Here is a 15,812-nt window from a genome sequence, read left to right on the forward strand (position 1 = left end):
TTTGATTTGTCTGGGTTTTTTTAAAAAATAAAATTATATTTTATTAATATCAAACATGAATGAGAATAATGGTGTCAAGAAATAAAAGGATGTGACTGTTCTTTTATGGGTACTGATCCCACGCTGACAAAAAAACCACACACAACCATTTGGCAGTCTGTCTCTGTTTTTCGACGCACGGTGGCTTTTTAAGAGAAGACACATCCATGAAATGAGTCCCTGGGAAATGAAGTGCTGTGAACTGCATGCACAGGATCAGAGAGCAGGTCATCTCTTTGAGGGTGTAATTTGATCAGAAACCTGTAAAAGTTATCTCTTTTGACTACTTCCAGACCCCCTCCTTCCTTTACCCAGCATGAGAAGATGTCCCTACGGTGTAGTAGTCAAAACGCTGGAAGGAGAAAAGGTGTACGAAAAGCGTGCTCCTAAAAAAATGGAAAGGAACGAATCGATTTCATCCATGTAACTGCCAAATGTGGTTTTAATTACTACAAATAAATCAATTTAATTTCGATCAAAGTGAATATGGCTACCGATTTCTACACCACGTGACTTGAGACAGATATTTTTTAAAAGTTGGGACAGGTTGGTGCAAATTTCCAGAGGGACTGCACCCTGATTCAGTTCCATGTCTCTGCTGAGCCCATGGAGTTCTTGTGAGGATGAAATGGGAAGGACAAAAGCTCATTAAAGGGAAAACAAAGACAGGATATCTATGTGATCAGTAAAAGAAAGAAATATTAAAAAGTGACTTTTTAAGAGGCAGAAAAAGGGATGAGGGAGGGATAGAAGGAATGATAAACAGAGAAGAAAACGCACCGTAGGGGAATTCCGGAAAATAGGCATTCAAATAAGATGGAGATTGTGCAAATGAGTGTTAATTACATCTTAACACTTTGAATTGGTAGTACACCTATGAGCTACACGTTACACAAGGAGAAGCAAATGGCTTCCCAGATGCAGAAAGATGCAGATTGCGAGCTGGAGCCTATCAATGATAGGATGCTCAAGAGTTTATGGCAGGAAGATGCTGATGTCTTCAAAGCATGTGGAAGTAAATGCCGCTTACTCAATGGGACCAACAGCAGAATGTACTTTGCAAGAAGGTGATATGATATGTCTCCGAATACCGGCATCCCTTAAAATCACCTTTTCCCTCTGCTCCAAGGTGATGCAATGCTCAGTCTTAGTAGAGCTATGAAGCTACCCATTGAAGAAAAAAAAAGGAAAAAAAAGACAGAATCAAGAATACACTCATCTTTGAATTGATGAACCCTATAAATATAAATATTTTAATAAATGTGTCCGTTTGCTTCCAATTTAGGAACGTTTTTGTTTATGGTTTACCTATGGCCACTCTCCAGTGAGTTTCCATGGCTGTGTGGGGATCTGAAGCCATCATTTTATTTAAAATATTGATACCTCTCCCTTCTCCTCAAGAGACGTCAACTTACAGTGTTAAAACTATAAAAATCGGAAAGGGATTGGGGAGAATAATGAAGAAAATGAGAAATGGGGAAACTCAGTTCGCCATAGCTGGCTTCTCCGCAGTTCTCCTCATGGTGCTTTGCAGAGTCCTCAGGAAAGGTCTCTGCCCCATGGAGCTTACAGATAGTCACTAGGTCCTAGTCAGGGAGTTCACGTGCATATGTAACGTGTGAAGGCGTTCTAGTATAGCTTGAAGACGGGAAGGACCTAAAGATCATATAAAGCTTTGGGGAGGCCCATACACTGTAAACATAGCAAGTTAAACACGAAGGCTGAATAATTGCACAACCGATTCCAAAGTTCTCTGCGTGTTTATTAGTCGCGTCGTCAACGCCCGCCCTAGTAACGTCAATCACTTCACCATTGCCCAATCAGAGAGCCCAAAATCCTATTCGGTCCAGAATAGCCCGCCTCCTACCCGAGCGGTTTTATCGTTCGGCGCAGCCCTGGTTGCCTCGGTTATGCAACTAAGCAGGGATGGAGGGAGGAACTGTCGATTTAGATCCGTGCTACCAATCGGAGAGCCAGCCTTCAGCCCATGGCCCGCCTTTTTTGGGCGAGTCATCCGCTGATTTGCCCAATCGGAGATTCCCTTGACCTTATCACCTGCCTTAGGGCTTGACTCGTGTTTTCCTCCCCACCCCCACCCCGCCAGTCCAAACGAAAAGAGAGGCGTAGCAGCCAATCAAACACGGGCAGCCCTTTAAAAACCTCCCAGCTGACCCACGTGGGCTAGGGACGCGCAGCCAATCACCTAGCCAGCGGCTTGTCCCTCCCCCCTCCCAACTCCGGTCTCCTTCGGCTTAGGTCAGAGGCGCCTGTTTCCTTAAGATGTAAACAAGGCCTCGCGCGGGGACCGTTAGAGGGTGAGGAGGGTCTCGCGCTCGAGGGGAGGGGGGAGGGGGGGCGGCCGGTTGGCCGGCGGGCCGGGCTATCTGGCTTGTGATTGGCCGGGCGGAGGGGAGCTAAATAAATAAAAAAATAAAGGGAGCCACTCGGTAAGAAGCGAACCCAACGTTCTGATTGGTGGGCAGAGCGGCGGGGATGGAACGTTGAGGAGGGGAGCCAGAGTGTCCCCTCAAGATGGGGCCCGCCGATTGGAGGAGCCGTGAGCACCGGCTGCGCCCATTGGCCAGGCGGTCGCGGAAGCTTGGAAGGGGCTTTAATTAGGTCCGGGGGGAGGCTTCGGCGGTGGTGTTGGGAGGGAGAAAGGCTAATACGTAGTCGGCGGGGCCTGTGGGGGGGGCGGCGGCGGGGAAAAACATCCTTCGAGGCCCCCACCAAGAGGGAGGGGATCAAGTGAAGAGGGAGCCCGGTGGAAGTGGGCCCGAAGCGGTTTTTTTGGGGGGGGGAGACAAAACTGTGGGGCTGAGTTGTGGGAGCTTCCGGCTCCGTCATGGGAACAGCTCTTAGGGAGCTGGGGGCTTGGGTCAGAGGCTTTGAGGGAGGTGTGGAGAGGGCCTGGGGGGGCCTAGGAAGGAGCCACCCTGGACCCTAAGGAGGGTTTGGGTGGGTAAGTGGCTGGGCCTGGCTTCCTAGAGGGAGGAGGGAAAAAGACAGCAAACCAGGCCTCTTCCCCCGCCCTGACCGTGTCCAAAGTCCTCTGGTTTAGTGGCTCAGCATTTTTCCCTTTCAGGAAGTCGCCCTCCCTGCCGTTTGGTTACCTGAGCTCCAGGAAGGGAGAGTCCCAGAGCTTGACCCCCGTCTGGAGAATGCCGTAAGACATGGGCTCCCGCAGCAGTAGCAACGCTGGCGCAGGAGGACGGGACAACCAGGGCAGCTGGTTGCCGAGGGACTCTGGGAGCCTGCGTGGCGAGGAAGACGACGACGAGGATGTGGATCTGGCCCAGGTACTGGCATATCTACTGCGCAGGTAACTCATCCCCTTGCCCCTTTCCGGTCACCTTATGGATAAGGGGGAAAGATGTCACACACACACACCCCTTGGTCTTGGAGGCTTGTGTGTCACAGGGAGGCTTCCTTAAGAAAGCCGCGCAAGGAGGTATGGAGCCTTTCTCCCAAGAAGCAGAGTCACAAGAAGGGAAGCGGACAGCAATTTAGCATGCTTTTTGTGTGTGTGTTTGATCTGTTAGTCTGGAACAAATAAAACATAGTTCTCTTGATAAGTAGAATCTGTTGATAGTAGTTAGCAGGGAGACTTTTGAGGCATTACTCAGAAATGGATTCTTTGTTGACCTTTCCACTGAGATTCTTTTGCATGAAATTAAGATTTTAGAATTAGGATGTTTCTGCCTGGGAGCAGTTGTGTCACTTCTTTAAGGAGATATGGGAATATGTATTGCTGTATACTGCCTAAAGAAACAGTAATTGTTGTTTAATCCAGTAAAAAGCATGGGGGATAATAGGTTTGAAGTGTGTACAGATGGCCCAGAGGGATCTGGTTAATAGGAGGCTTTAAAATGCAGTAACTAAATGAAATAAATAAAATAGATATATGAGTGGTGTTAAGGGTCACAACCTAGTTCACACCAGCCTCTGATAAAGCATAATGTTGGATAGCATAATATGAAATGGAGACTTCTTGAAAGCAGAGGATGCTACAATGAAAATGAGAATACATGTCAGGAGAAGGATGTGTAAACATTCCTTTCAGAAGTTCTAGGAAGTGCTGTGATCAGATCCCGTGAGGATGTTGTTGAGCAGAAGAGAAAATTCTTTATTAATTCTAAAATTCTGCTGTGTCTAAATTCCTCAGGGAAGATTGTTTTTATTTGGGTTTGAGTAATTGTTCATAGACAAGATGGATCTCTAATATTATTCTATGGCCTGCAGCTTTCCTTGTTGGGTGAAGTCTTATGGTCCTAACCATTGGCTGCCTGGTTATGTCTTCTTGGAATGATAGTCCAAGAACATCTGGGCTCCTAGGCTTAGGAACCATTGTATTAAAACTTTATAAACTGGCCAGGAAATTAATAAATTGACGTCTGCTTCTGTCCATTACTTCCAAGTGAGCTGTAACATGGGAGAGATGTCTGGGGCAAAAAAAAAAAATCTGTAACCCTCAATTGCATTTTCCCCTCCGTGTTTTCCTCAGAGGACATTTTCACCTGATGCAGGGTGGGGGAGCAGCCAGTGTCCGGGTGTTCCAGACCCTCTCCGACTCAGATGATGACAATGACAGTGCATGGGAAGGGCGTCTGGGAGATCACTACAAACCTCCAGGTATTGGTTAAGATTTTTGTGTGGCTGCACAAAAGGTTTGTGTTGTAGGGGAGATTTGGGCACCCCACAAACCACGCATGGCCTGCTGAGGCCTTGGGTGCATGCAGCCTCTGTAGACCTCTTGGTTAAAAAATTTGTTTTTTTGTACCAATAGAATTGTTGCTCCAGAGCGTTCTGTGGATGGAGTTCTTTTATAACCCACCCCCTTCCAATAGACAGAACCATGCTGAATCAGAAATGCCACTTTTGGAAAATGGGAAGTAACCTCCTTGTCACTTCTGATTTCACAAGATGGAGGGAATGGATGTAGCCCTGAAACTTTTTGCACATGCCCACCCTTGTTTTAAATAGTAGTGGTTGTGTCTGAGACTAGTAAGATGGTTGGGGTTCATGCATAATTTTGGAGGGGAGCTTGGTTTGGAAAGTCAGACCCGAGGGTTGCGTCAGTTTTAAGTTTTTGCGCTCCTAACTTTGCCGGGATCTGGAGCCCAGCGGTTTGTACCCAGAGCTGTATATAGTGCATGGTATCATCCAAGCCTCAGGTCTGACTCTGGGCACGCTGATATGGCCGTCTGAAAAATCTCAGTATGTATGGATAACTAAATGTCTAGTCCGCGCAATGACAAAATATACTGTTGAAAATCTGTGAGCACCATGGCTTCATGAGGGATAAAATGAGTTGGCAATGTGGTCACTGATCCCCCTTCTTCCCCCCCACCCCGCCTCTAATCATCTGCAGTGGACTTGAGACCAGACACCCGTGATCTGGAGTGCAACGAGATCAAAACACGCATCCATTTGGCGACAGGCAGGCTGGGAACAGGGCGAGTTGACTGCAGTATCCCCAGACTGCTTTCTCAGGTGCCCTGGTCACTTCTTTGAGATTCGAAAAGTGGGTTAGGAAAAAACTGGCATTGCATTAGCCAACTTGTGCAGGGATTACATGCCTGGTATTAAGGGTTTGTCTACTGTCTGGAAGGCAATGGCATCTAAGCAGCTGGGTGGTCTTCAGGGTTGATAGGCTGGGCTGCAGTCCAGCGATTCTGCCCAGTCGTTTCCAGGACCCAAGATCCCACAGTGATTTGACTGCAGTGGATCTCCTACCTATAAAGGAAACAATGAAATGCATGTGGCAAAACGGGTGGGCAGATGAAGTATGAGGTGTGGGAGCCTCCTCCTTGGCTTCTTCCATGGTATTAAAAAGCAGCGGGCAAGTTCTGGGTAACCCCTACTGATGAATTCTTTGAATGTGACACTGCTTCCCTTTGCTTTTATGTGGGCAATTTTTCTCACTGATAAAAGCTCCTTAGTAGGAGACTGTGAGCCAGGTGTTGTGAGTTCTTACACATCTTCCTTTTCCTCTCCCTGCAGAGGGAACGTGGCCTCTGTCATCATGGCAGCTTCTCTCCAGGGGAGTGCTCGCGGGTTGTGTCACAGTGAGTAATCGGGGCCCAGGAGGGTTTGGGTTAGTTAGATGAGATTAGGGCAAAATGATTGTAAGGAAGGATCTCTCCCATGGTAACCCAACCTTGATTTTTTTTCCTTCCTCTTCCAGCTTTCTTCCCAACCAGCTGGCCTTCACAGACTTGTATTCCCAGAAGGCTTTCTGTGGGATCTATTCCCGTGATGGACGATTGTTTATGTCTGCTTGTCAAGGTATCTTGTATGGTTTGGGATTTGATTTAAAAAAAAAAAACACGTTCTACTCGTGAGCATTGTTGTTGTATATGGCTGTTGTGGACATCTTGTCTGGACACTCTGTCTGTAATGCAGCTTCTCAGCTGTTTCCAAAGTCATTGTCCTTCAAGGAGGAATCTCCTGCAATTATTAATATCCATGGTCAGATGCTGTAAGATAACTTTGCTGTTGTTTCCTTTTGTATTGGAAGCATATTTGGTGGGATGGTGGGTAGATGGAGTTATTAACGGGGGAGCTACCTTAAGTCTGTTGCAGCAAAACAACAAAGTTATCTGGCAACTTTAAGACTTAAAGTATTGTAATCCACGGAAACTCCTGTTAGAATCAGTCTGTTTTGTCAGATGTGCGAGGTACAGTATTAAAACTTTGGCTATATATGTACAGTGTATACGGCTGGGGTGGGATCAAAGCAAAGATGGATATGGAAAGTACAATTAATGAATGTGAGTGATAAGTGCAAACATCCTTGCAATTAAAGAAGGCAATTAACATATAGTATGTAATAAGCATCTGTTTTCTCATCCAGACATCTTATCTGCTCAGCAGATTGTGGTTTACCTTAAATTGTAAAATAAAGAGTTGTGTGTTGTTACTGTTGTGCTGAAATAGAGGGAATCCTTGTGCACATTGTAGCCATATTAGTATTGATCATACATAAAACTACCCTGTTTCCCCATAAATAAGACAGGGTCTTATATTATTTTTTGCTCCAAAAAAAAGTGCATTAGAGCATATTTTAAGGGGATGTCTTATTTTTTTCATGTACAACAATTTACATTTATTCAAATACAGTCATGTCATCTTCTGGTTGCTGCACAAGGTTGGAAGGTGGGGTTTCACTTAACTGGGGCTTATTTTTAGGGTAGGGCTTATATGACGAACATCCTAAAAAATCATACTAGGGCTTATTTGCAGGTTAGGTTTTATTTTAAGGGAAACAGGGTAGCCACGAGGCTTAAATTAAAACTAACATAGTTACTTGGCATCATGAGTTACAGCATCTCCTGTTCCCTTTCCTGCTCGCCTTCTCCAGATCAAAGAATCCGCTTGTATGACTGCACCTATGGAGCTTTCCGGAAGTTCCGGAGCGTGAAAGCACGGGACGTCGGCTGGAGCGTCCTGGACGTCGCCTTCACTCCAGATGGGGCCCATTTCCTTTACTCCAGCTGGTCCGACTACAGTGAGTGTGTCCACTTTCCTGGGAGGGGGCATGGAGCCCTCTGTTCTGGGCTCCTCAGGGAGAATGGGTCCTCGTGATCTTTCTCTCTCTCTTTAGTTCATATCTGCAACATCTATGGTGAGAACGGGACCCACACAGCACTGGATCTGAGGTAGTTAAAAGGCAAGGCCCCAGCGGTTTTTGTTGGTTAAAAGAGGTTCTAATTCCAATTCTAGTCTTTTTCTTCTCTTCCCAGGCCTGATGAGCGCCGTTTTGCCGTCTTTTCCCTTGCAGTCTCCTCAGATGGAAAAGAAGTTCTTGGCGGGTAAGCCAGCCTTTTTGCCCTCATCTGGCAAATGTTACTTTTGATAAGGGCCAGGCAGGGGATTCTGGGAGCCGTAATCTCCCAGAGTAACATTTCCAGGCTAAGCTATTGCTTAGCCACTTCCTGGAGCCGCCACTTTACCCAGAATGCATAAAACTCTGCAGGTCTGCTGAGCTTTGAATAAAATGGGACACTGATTTATTCTGTCCTGACCCATGGATTTTTAAAATCTCTTTCCCATCCGTCCTGATCCCTGTGGCCAAGAGGATTCCAGGAATCCTCTCCTGCTTCTTCCTTTCCAGGGGCAGGGCCTACCAGTGTCTTCCATGTAGCAGCCCACAAAACAAATCCTTTCCATTGCTTACGTCTAACATTTATATCCCACCGGACTTAGTGGGACGACTACTCTGGGTGGTCATTATATCATATAAAGCCTAGCCCCCCCCCATTCCTCAAACATAATAAATAAAAGTAATCCCCAAACCCAGAAAATAAACCAAATGGAAGAGAGAGTGGCACAGGGTTGCGGGGTACCGTCATCAAGGAGAAGAAGATCCTTAAAGGCATCTCCCTAAAGAGTGTGGTTTTCAGCTGTCTTTTGAAGCTCTGGAGGGAGGAGGCCTGCCAGATCTCTAGTGAGAGGCCATTCCGAGGTGCACATCGCAGTGGGGTGGGGTGGACAACCAAGAAGGTTCTGCGTTCTAGTTCAGGCCTTCCTTGCCTCACTCGATGTGCCCTCCCCCCGCAGCAGCGAGGCTAAAGGAAGATCCAGGTGGAACGGGCACTGGAGAGAGGCTGCCACGGATGTTCTGTAGCATTTCTGTGATGTCACCCGGTGGTGTCTTGTGACTTTTGTTTTCTGTTCTTCCCAGAGGATTCTTGTTTTTTTTTTCCCCCCTCATGGAAGGATGGGACAAAAATGAATCTGAACCTTGCTGCATTCATTTTACAGACATCCACCACTCCATTCACCACTTTAGCTTCTGTGTCACTCTGGATTTAGATTTGTTCTTCAGCTGTTCTGTTATGGTTTTAATCCTAGGGCTAACTACGGTTGTGTCTATGTGTTCGACATGGAGCAGAATAAGCGGACGCTCAAGGTACTTTTAATGCTGACACCCCTGTCGCTTCTTCAGCACATCCCTTCCATTTCCTATCATTCATCCATTTCTTGTTCTTTCTTCCCTGGGACTTGCAAAGGCCAGTATATCTGTCAGGCTTTGTTTCCCTTCTGGCTTCTTTGGCATCTCTCTCTCTCTCTTTTAATGTTCCATTTATCTTTAAAAACCGAGAAATCCGATCAAAGTGATTTGTAGCCATAATTATAAATTAGTATGCCTATCATAATATTTTAAATGTTATAAATATTATTACTACATAGGGAATGTTAGCCAGCTTCCTATGAAGATGTTACTCTGAAGTAAGTGAAAACAAGTCAACCACAGTGGCCAATTGTAGCTAATGAACAAAGGCCCATAGTCACATGTCTGGTCCCTTGGCTCATAGGCGAGCAGGAAAACAACGAGGGACATATCTGGCATTTCGTAGCTGCCGTTTGCTCCCACAACATAATGTGATTTCACGTACTCTGGAATACACTGTAAAAAGCTTTCAGGTCATTGTTCTGTAATGATAATCGTCAACACTGTTTACTGGATCAGACTGTTTGCTTCTGTACCTCAGTTTTGTTGCTCGGAATGGCAGCAACCTTTGAATGCAGGGATAGGGTGGGGACAGTTTTAATCATGAGTTACCTGATCCTTGATATTAGAAATCAAACTTGAGTAGCATGTGTTTTGGGCTGTTTTTCTTTGAGCCCAGAAGTCTCTGATTTATTTGAGAGCTCAAAGAGTTCTCTCACAGGCTCTTGATGCCCAAGATATGCATGCCTCCGTGGTGTCTGTGCATTGGTGTTCAGCATGGGATAGCCTGGCTTCCCCTCTGCTGGAAAATCTCTCTCTCTCCTTTCATCCTGCCTTCCCAGATTGAGGCCCATGAAGACGACGTGAATGCCGTGGCCTTTGCCGACACCAGTTCCCACATCCTCTTCTCCGGGGGTGACGACGCCATCTGCAAAGTCTGGGACCGGCGCACCATGCGCGAGGGCGACCCCCGGCCAGTGGGGATCCTGGCTGGACACCAAGATGGCATCACCTTCATAGACAGCAAAGTAGGTGTGCTTCTGAGTCTTGACGGGGGCAGGTGGCGCCTTGGTTTATCCTGCAAGATTTGCTTTCGAAACTGGTTCTGGTTTTTTAAAAAAAAAATCTATGCCTTGGGACCACAGTGTTCCTTGACTGATGTTCAATGGAGTCGTTTGTGTTCTTCAGGAAACTGCTGTGTCCATTTAGGATCCACATTTGATTGTTACAGATGTAGAACCTTTCCAATTGCTACCTTTGTGGTTTTGCCAATAGTTTTGTCCATAGCAGTCTTTCCTAGAGGAAAGGTGGAATATAAATATTTTAAATGAGTTAAATTAAATAAATATTTTAAATAAATGAAAGTATTTATTTATAAATAAAATATTTGTTTATCATTGATGGTAATAGATTGATCTTTTGTCTTTGTTTAACTCTGCCCTCATGGTCAGTATTCTCCTGCTGGCTTCATGCCATGCGTACCGGAGCCCCTTGGGTTATATAATTTGTACATCTTGGGAAGTGGACTGTCGTTCAGAAAAACCTCACATTGTGATCAATAATACGTACCATTTCGAAAGGTGTCACATGCCTCCTTTTAAGGGATTATGAACAAGCATTTACGTGAAAATATCAGTGTCATATAATCCTGTAAACAGTCATTTCCCTCTTTTTCTCTGCCAGGGAGATGCCCGGTATCTCATCTCTAATTCTAAGGACCAGACAATTAAGCTGTGGGACATGCGGAGGTTCTCGGGCCATGAGGGGCTCGAAGCATCCCGCCAAGCGGTTACCCAGCAGAACTGGGATTATCGCTGGCAGCAAGTGCCCAAAAAAGGTGGGTAGATCTGTAGACGCACCGGGAGAGCAAAGATGCGGAGGCTGGAAAGAAACAGCGTATTCCCCCCACCCCCCCGGGTTTCCCTCGAGAAAGGGGGAAACAGCTCAGGGCGCAAGGGCAGCCGGCCTCCCCTCTCCTTTTCTTCCCTCCCCCAGCACAGCGCAAATCCAAGCTTCCTGGGGACACCTCCCTCATGACGTATCGGGGCCATGGGGTTCTCCACACTCTGATCCGCTGCCGCTTCTCCCCGGCGCACAGCACAGGACAGCAGTACATTTATAGCGGCTGCTCCACCGGCAAGGTAGTGGGTAAGTGATCAAGGGCCAGAGGGGAGGACGGGGTGGGGACTGAGGCCTTTTCCACCCTAGGCGGAGCCGGACGGGCAGCCCCGCACGTGGGCCGGCTTTCTAAGAGATCAGGCCCTGCCCTGCAGATATCTGGGAACGGAGCCTCCGGTGGTCTGCATGCGTGTAAGAGAAGAGCCCTTGCATCACTTTTGAGACCGGTGTAAAAGCCGCTGCGGATTAGAAGGTCCTGCCCTTTTTTAACGCCTGAGGGCTCAAGAAGAAGCAGCAGCATGAGAGGAAGCCCTCTCAGACTGGAGGTGCCGTTGGCAGGCAGGGGATGAGAGGACCTAGAGAAATGAAACCTCCTTTTCAAATAGAGGGTGAGGGTTGTTGAATCATTTGAACGGGGTGCTCTCTGGTGACAACGGTGTATGAAAGGACACTGCACAAAACGTTCGGGGATCTCTGGCTGATCCGGCTAAGTGAGGCCCACCTTTAATTCCCTTGGCGTATTCCCCTTAACTCCAACATCTAGCAGGAGCTCTTTGGCATTGCTGGCTGAGTTTTTCCACTGCTCTGACCTCTCCCGCTCCCTGCCTTTGGGCAAGACCCCTTCCCATGACAGATGCCTCTCCCCCTTCTCCAATCCAGACCCACTTCCCTCAGAGGGCCCACCCCTTCTTCTGCAGCCCTTTGCCTGAAACTGTCTTCTGCCACTTTCACACACCCTGCCCTCCTCCGGCATTGCTTCCAGGCATTGCTTCTCTCCCTTTTTTTCCTCTCCATTCATTGCTGCAGCCACTTGTTTCCATAAAACCTCATAGTAGCCTTTCTTAAAACAGACGTCCCCTGTTATACGTGAAATTCCAGTACCCACCGACCTGACTGGTGATGCTGGGCATAGCCATTCATCTTTGGAGATGGCTTCTTCTCCTCCTGCTACTTCTTCTTGAGCCCTTGGACCTCTGAAGGGCAGGGACGTCTAAACCAGGGCTGCTTTTGCACCTGTCTCGACGGGCATAAGCATTGTCCTGGTTATGGACAGCTGCTTCTAGCAGGATGAAGAGTCCGGCTCAGTCTAAAAGGGCATCGCTGTCCGTTGGCTTGTCACAGCGCCATGTCTGTTTGCCTTTTTGATTTATCCAACGTTAAACTCTTGACCGTAAGCGCTTTGGGCAGGGAGCCTTTTTGAAGTGCCATGTGCCCAGGTGGTACATAGCTCATGAACGGGGCTACTAGGTCTGGGGGAGGACAAAGCATACTTCCAAGGGGGTAGAGTATTAAAACTCTAACTTTGAAATGTGGAGAGGGTGGGTAGCCTCTTTGCCACTTAACTACTGCAGCAAAACCACCTCCTCCTCCTTTTTTTGCAAGCATTTGGCAATTGGACGGGACTGGAAGGAGTTTTTAACTAGAGATGGCTTGGTTTTCTCTCGCTTGTTAATGTGTGTGTTTTTATTCCTATTTTTAAAGTAGTTTTAAAAGTCTTTAATATGCTTTAATAGCATTTTAAATATAATTTATGAATCTTTGCTGCCTCCCCCCGTGCCATTTTGCAAGCCCCCTTGGGCCCTTTAGTTGGGGAGAAAGGTGGGATATAAACAATGGATGAATAAGTAGACGTAGTCTAGAGGGGCGGGGTAAAAATCAAATAAATAAATAAATAAATACGTTGGAAAGGCTTCTACAGACTGTCTTTTTCTCCTTCCCCTCCAGTCTATGATCTCCTGACTGGCCATATTGTGACAAAGCTAACCAATCATAAAGCTTGCGTCCGGGACGTCAGCTGGCACCCCTATGAGGAGAAGATTGTCAGTAGCTCGGCAAGTATTGATAAGGGAGCAGAAAGCAGGGGGGGACCATGGGGGGGGGGAATCCTGACTCAAAGGCACCTGGCCCAGGCCTTGTAGTCGCTGTGATTGCTCTTCCTCTGCCTTACAAATCTGTCTGGGAGCTCCACTCTACTTAGCCACACACACAAAACACAGCCCTGTGTTTTATTTGCCTTCTGACTCATTTTTTCCACATCTGGAGTCCCTTTAAGAGACAAGAGGCTCTTCCCCATACAATGGGAGGGAGTTCCTTTGGCCCACAATAGTCCCTGCCTTGGTTTTTTTTTTTTTTTTTTTTTTTTTGGTACCATCATAATAAGCTGCTTTGGGTCCCATGATTGGGATAAAGGCAAAATATCAATTGAACCAAGTGTAGGCAGGTGTCTGAAATGGGGGGGGGGTTTGTCCAATTTTGCAGCCTGAGGTTCTCCACGGGCTGTGTCTGCCTTGAAGTGCCTGAGAAAGGTGGTGGTGCTGGCAGTGGGGAAATCAAAGCAGGAAGTTCCTGCCTGCACCTTTTTGAGGTGCAGGAGAGAAGCAAGACAAGGCTTGCAACTTGGTTTGATGTAAAAGATCAAAATGTGAAATTCCCTGAAGGTTTTTATGGAGACACGGTTTTAATTTAACATTTTGGTGGAAATGATTAATAACGAACAAACTAACTTTCTCTCTCTCTCTCCCCCGGCAGTGGGATGGGAATATCCGGCTGTGGGAATACCACCAAACGGAATACGATCAAGACGACCTGGAGGACCCTCAGCAGCTCCCAAGCACCAGAAAGCTGCCCTAAGCGTTCTCCGAGAAGTAGACCTTCTCCACTGCTTGCCCCCTTCTCCAGCTTTGGACTTGCTGAGCGGGAGGGGAGGGAAAAAAATCTACATTGTGCTACCGGTGGCCTTGGAACAGAGGGGGTGGGTGAGAGTGGTTCTCTTCCTATGCCCCCCATCAAGCTACACACGTCTTCTGTCCCTTATAAATCAAGAGGGTGATTGGTGAGGGAGGGCCGTCGCCTTCTGAAGATGCGAAGCATCAGATCACGGACTGATTGCCAAGGGAGGGAAGAGTTAATCAAAACAGCCCCCCCCCCCAGTATAATTTCTGGATTTCTTGCTCAGGAGGGTGGACCCTTGTTTTTGAGCTTGGAACCTACCCCTTGGGGGTACACAAAGATTGAGATGCAAAATCATGGACAAGCCAGAAGCACAACTTCTCCCCCCCTGCAACCCTCTGTGGGTCTTCTTTGGCTTTGAGGAGAGGGATAAGTGTCCCAAGGGGTGAGACTGGCCGACTGACCTGGCAGAGAAGGTGGAAAAAGACCAGCGCAGGCTCCCTCGTTCCTTTCCGAATGGCATGTTAGAGTTCGGGGGGGGGCAAGGGTTGGACGAAGGAGCCCTTTCCGGTGCCCACCCCCCTCTTCCCAGTCCAGCGAGCAAAATTTCCAACCCGGATCACAGCCAGTCAGGGAGATTTATCTTTATCTAGTCCTGTTCTTCTGTTGTGGCTCCTTGCAGTCGTGAAGTACAACTTTTGGAGCAGAAATCTTCAGGTGTGGCTTTTTTTCCCCCTCTCCAAGGGTAGATTTCTCTCTCTTTTCCAGGGAAATGGTTTGCTCAGGGGTGATGAAAATAAACGTTTCCCATGTCCATTGGGGTATGGAGACTCATGTCGGACACATCATCTCCCATCTGGCATCCAGATGATCTGGGGTCACCCACACCCCAGAAACTGCCTCCCTCAGTTTGTTTCTCTTCTGTCCCTCTGATGCTTTTCTCTTTGCATTGAAATCTCTCTCTCACACACACACACATCACCTTCGGTCCTCTAGCATTAACGTGTCTCTTGCACCCCTGGCCCCCTTCCATCCTTCTGGAGCATCAGGTTTCTTGAGAATGGGGTGTTTGGGAAGTTTGTGTTTTGCACCCCTTTCTTACCCAGGCGAAGGTGACCCAACTGTGTCCCAGTTGGGGGATATATCCAGATATATCAGCCTCATTTTGCTTCCTGTTTGAAACGATACAGCTGTTACTCCTCCCCTTGCCACTGCGGTGGATGTAAAGGGAACAGAGGAGACTTGAAAATATTCCCCAGGATGCACGATTTGCGCTTAACAAATAAATTCAAACTAGAGTGGAGTCCTGTTTTTAAGTTTGGAGTAGATGGGGCAGGGATCTTAGTTTAGTTTCTCAGTTTAAAGAGAGAGCTTTTCTGGCCCCTTTGAAAAGAGGGGTTGTTTATACAAGATGTGATGGGAGGGGGAGCGTCCCTGGGCAGAAGGGCGACCTGCCCACCTCCATCCATCTGTGCAAACTGGTTGGTGTCAATAAAAAGTTGCTGAAATTTTCTTTCTGTGCAGGTTTGTGTGTGTTAAGATTTTTTTTAAGCAGTGCTTGGATTCTGAACATGTGCAAAGGGCAAGGCCTTCCTTCTAATGCATTATTTTAGAGATGGGAGGGGAGGGGACTACAGCTGCCAGAATATGCCAGGAGATCATATTCTATCTACTGTGTCCATGCTATCTACTGTATTTCCCCGAAAATAAGACAGGGTCTTACATTAATTTTTGCTCCAAAAATGCAGTATGGCTTATTTTCAGGGGATGTTTTATTTTTTTTCTATGTATGACCATCTACATTTATTCAAATACAGTCATGTTATCTTCTGGTTGCTGCACCATGGTGGAGGGCAAGGTTTCACTTAAATGGGGCTTATTTTGGGGTAGGGCTTATATTACGAGCATCCTGAAAAATCCTACTAGGGCTCATTTTCAGGTTAGGTCTTATTTTTGGGGAAACGGTAGAGGATTCTGGGAAATGTAGTCTAGAAAAAAAGAAACAATCTCAAAGTCTGCCCTCCTCTGC

The 15,812-nt window shown here is 47.1% G+C and overlaps 1 protein-coding gene across 7 annotated transcripts; it reads left to right on the forward strand.

The window, feature by feature from the left end:
* Positions 1-2,121: 2,121 nt before the first annotated feature.
* Positions 2,122-15,295, forward strand: DCAF11 (DDB1 and CUL4 associated factor 11). Of its 7 annotated transcripts, none has more exons than XM_020809306.3 (15): positions 2,122-2,354; positions 3,125-3,361; positions 4,544-4,671; positions 5,411-5,532; positions 6,043-6,107; positions 6,227-6,327; positions 7,403-7,549; positions 7,646-7,700; positions 7,785-7,853; positions 8,896-8,953; positions 9,838-10,023; positions 10,679-10,832; positions 10,991-11,143; positions 12,839-12,945; positions 13,643-15,295. In XM_020809306.3, the coding sequence occupies exons 2-15, from the start codon at positions 3,213-3,215 to the stop codon at positions 13,742-13,744; spliced, it is 1,596 nt and encodes a 531-aa protein (XP_020664965.3). In that variant the 5' UTR covers positions 2,122-2,354; positions 3,125-3,212; the 3' UTR covers positions 13,745-15,295. The 7 variants fall into 7 exon arrangements, with proteins under 7 accessions (XP_020664965.3, XP_078234470.1, XP_078234468.1 ...); XM_078378344.1 differs by having other exon boundaries at positions 2,252-2,354; positions 3,125-3,338; XM_078378342.1 differs by lacking the exon at positions 2,122-2,354 and adding an exon at positions 2,515-2,596.
* Positions 15,296-15,812: the final 517 nt, after the last annotated feature.

The sequence above is a fragment of the Pogona vitticeps genome, chromosome 6 (genome assembly GCF_051106095.1).
Source record: "Pogona vitticeps strain Pit_001003342236 chromosome 6, PviZW2.1, whole genome shotgun sequence".
NCBI lineage: Eukaryota > Metazoa > Chordata > Lepidosauria > Squamata > Agamidae > Pogona > Pogona vitticeps.

What these genes read in the sequence shown, in the direction of transcription:
- DCAF11 (XM_020809306.3), top strand. Translation starts at nt 3,213, where the DNA reads ATGGGCTCCCGCAGCAGTAGCAACGCTGGCGCAGGAGGACGGGACAAC. An exon ending in TGCTCGCGGGTTGTGTCACA is followed by an intron (nt 6,108 to 6,226) that starts GTGAGTAATCGG and finishes TTCCTCTTCCAG; the next exon opens with CTTTCTTCCCAACCAGCTGG. An exon ending in CTCCACCGGCAAGGTAGTGG is followed by an intron (nt 11,144 to 12,838) that starts GTAAGTGATCAA and finishes CTTCCCCTCCAG; the next exon opens with TCTATGATCTCCTGACTGGC.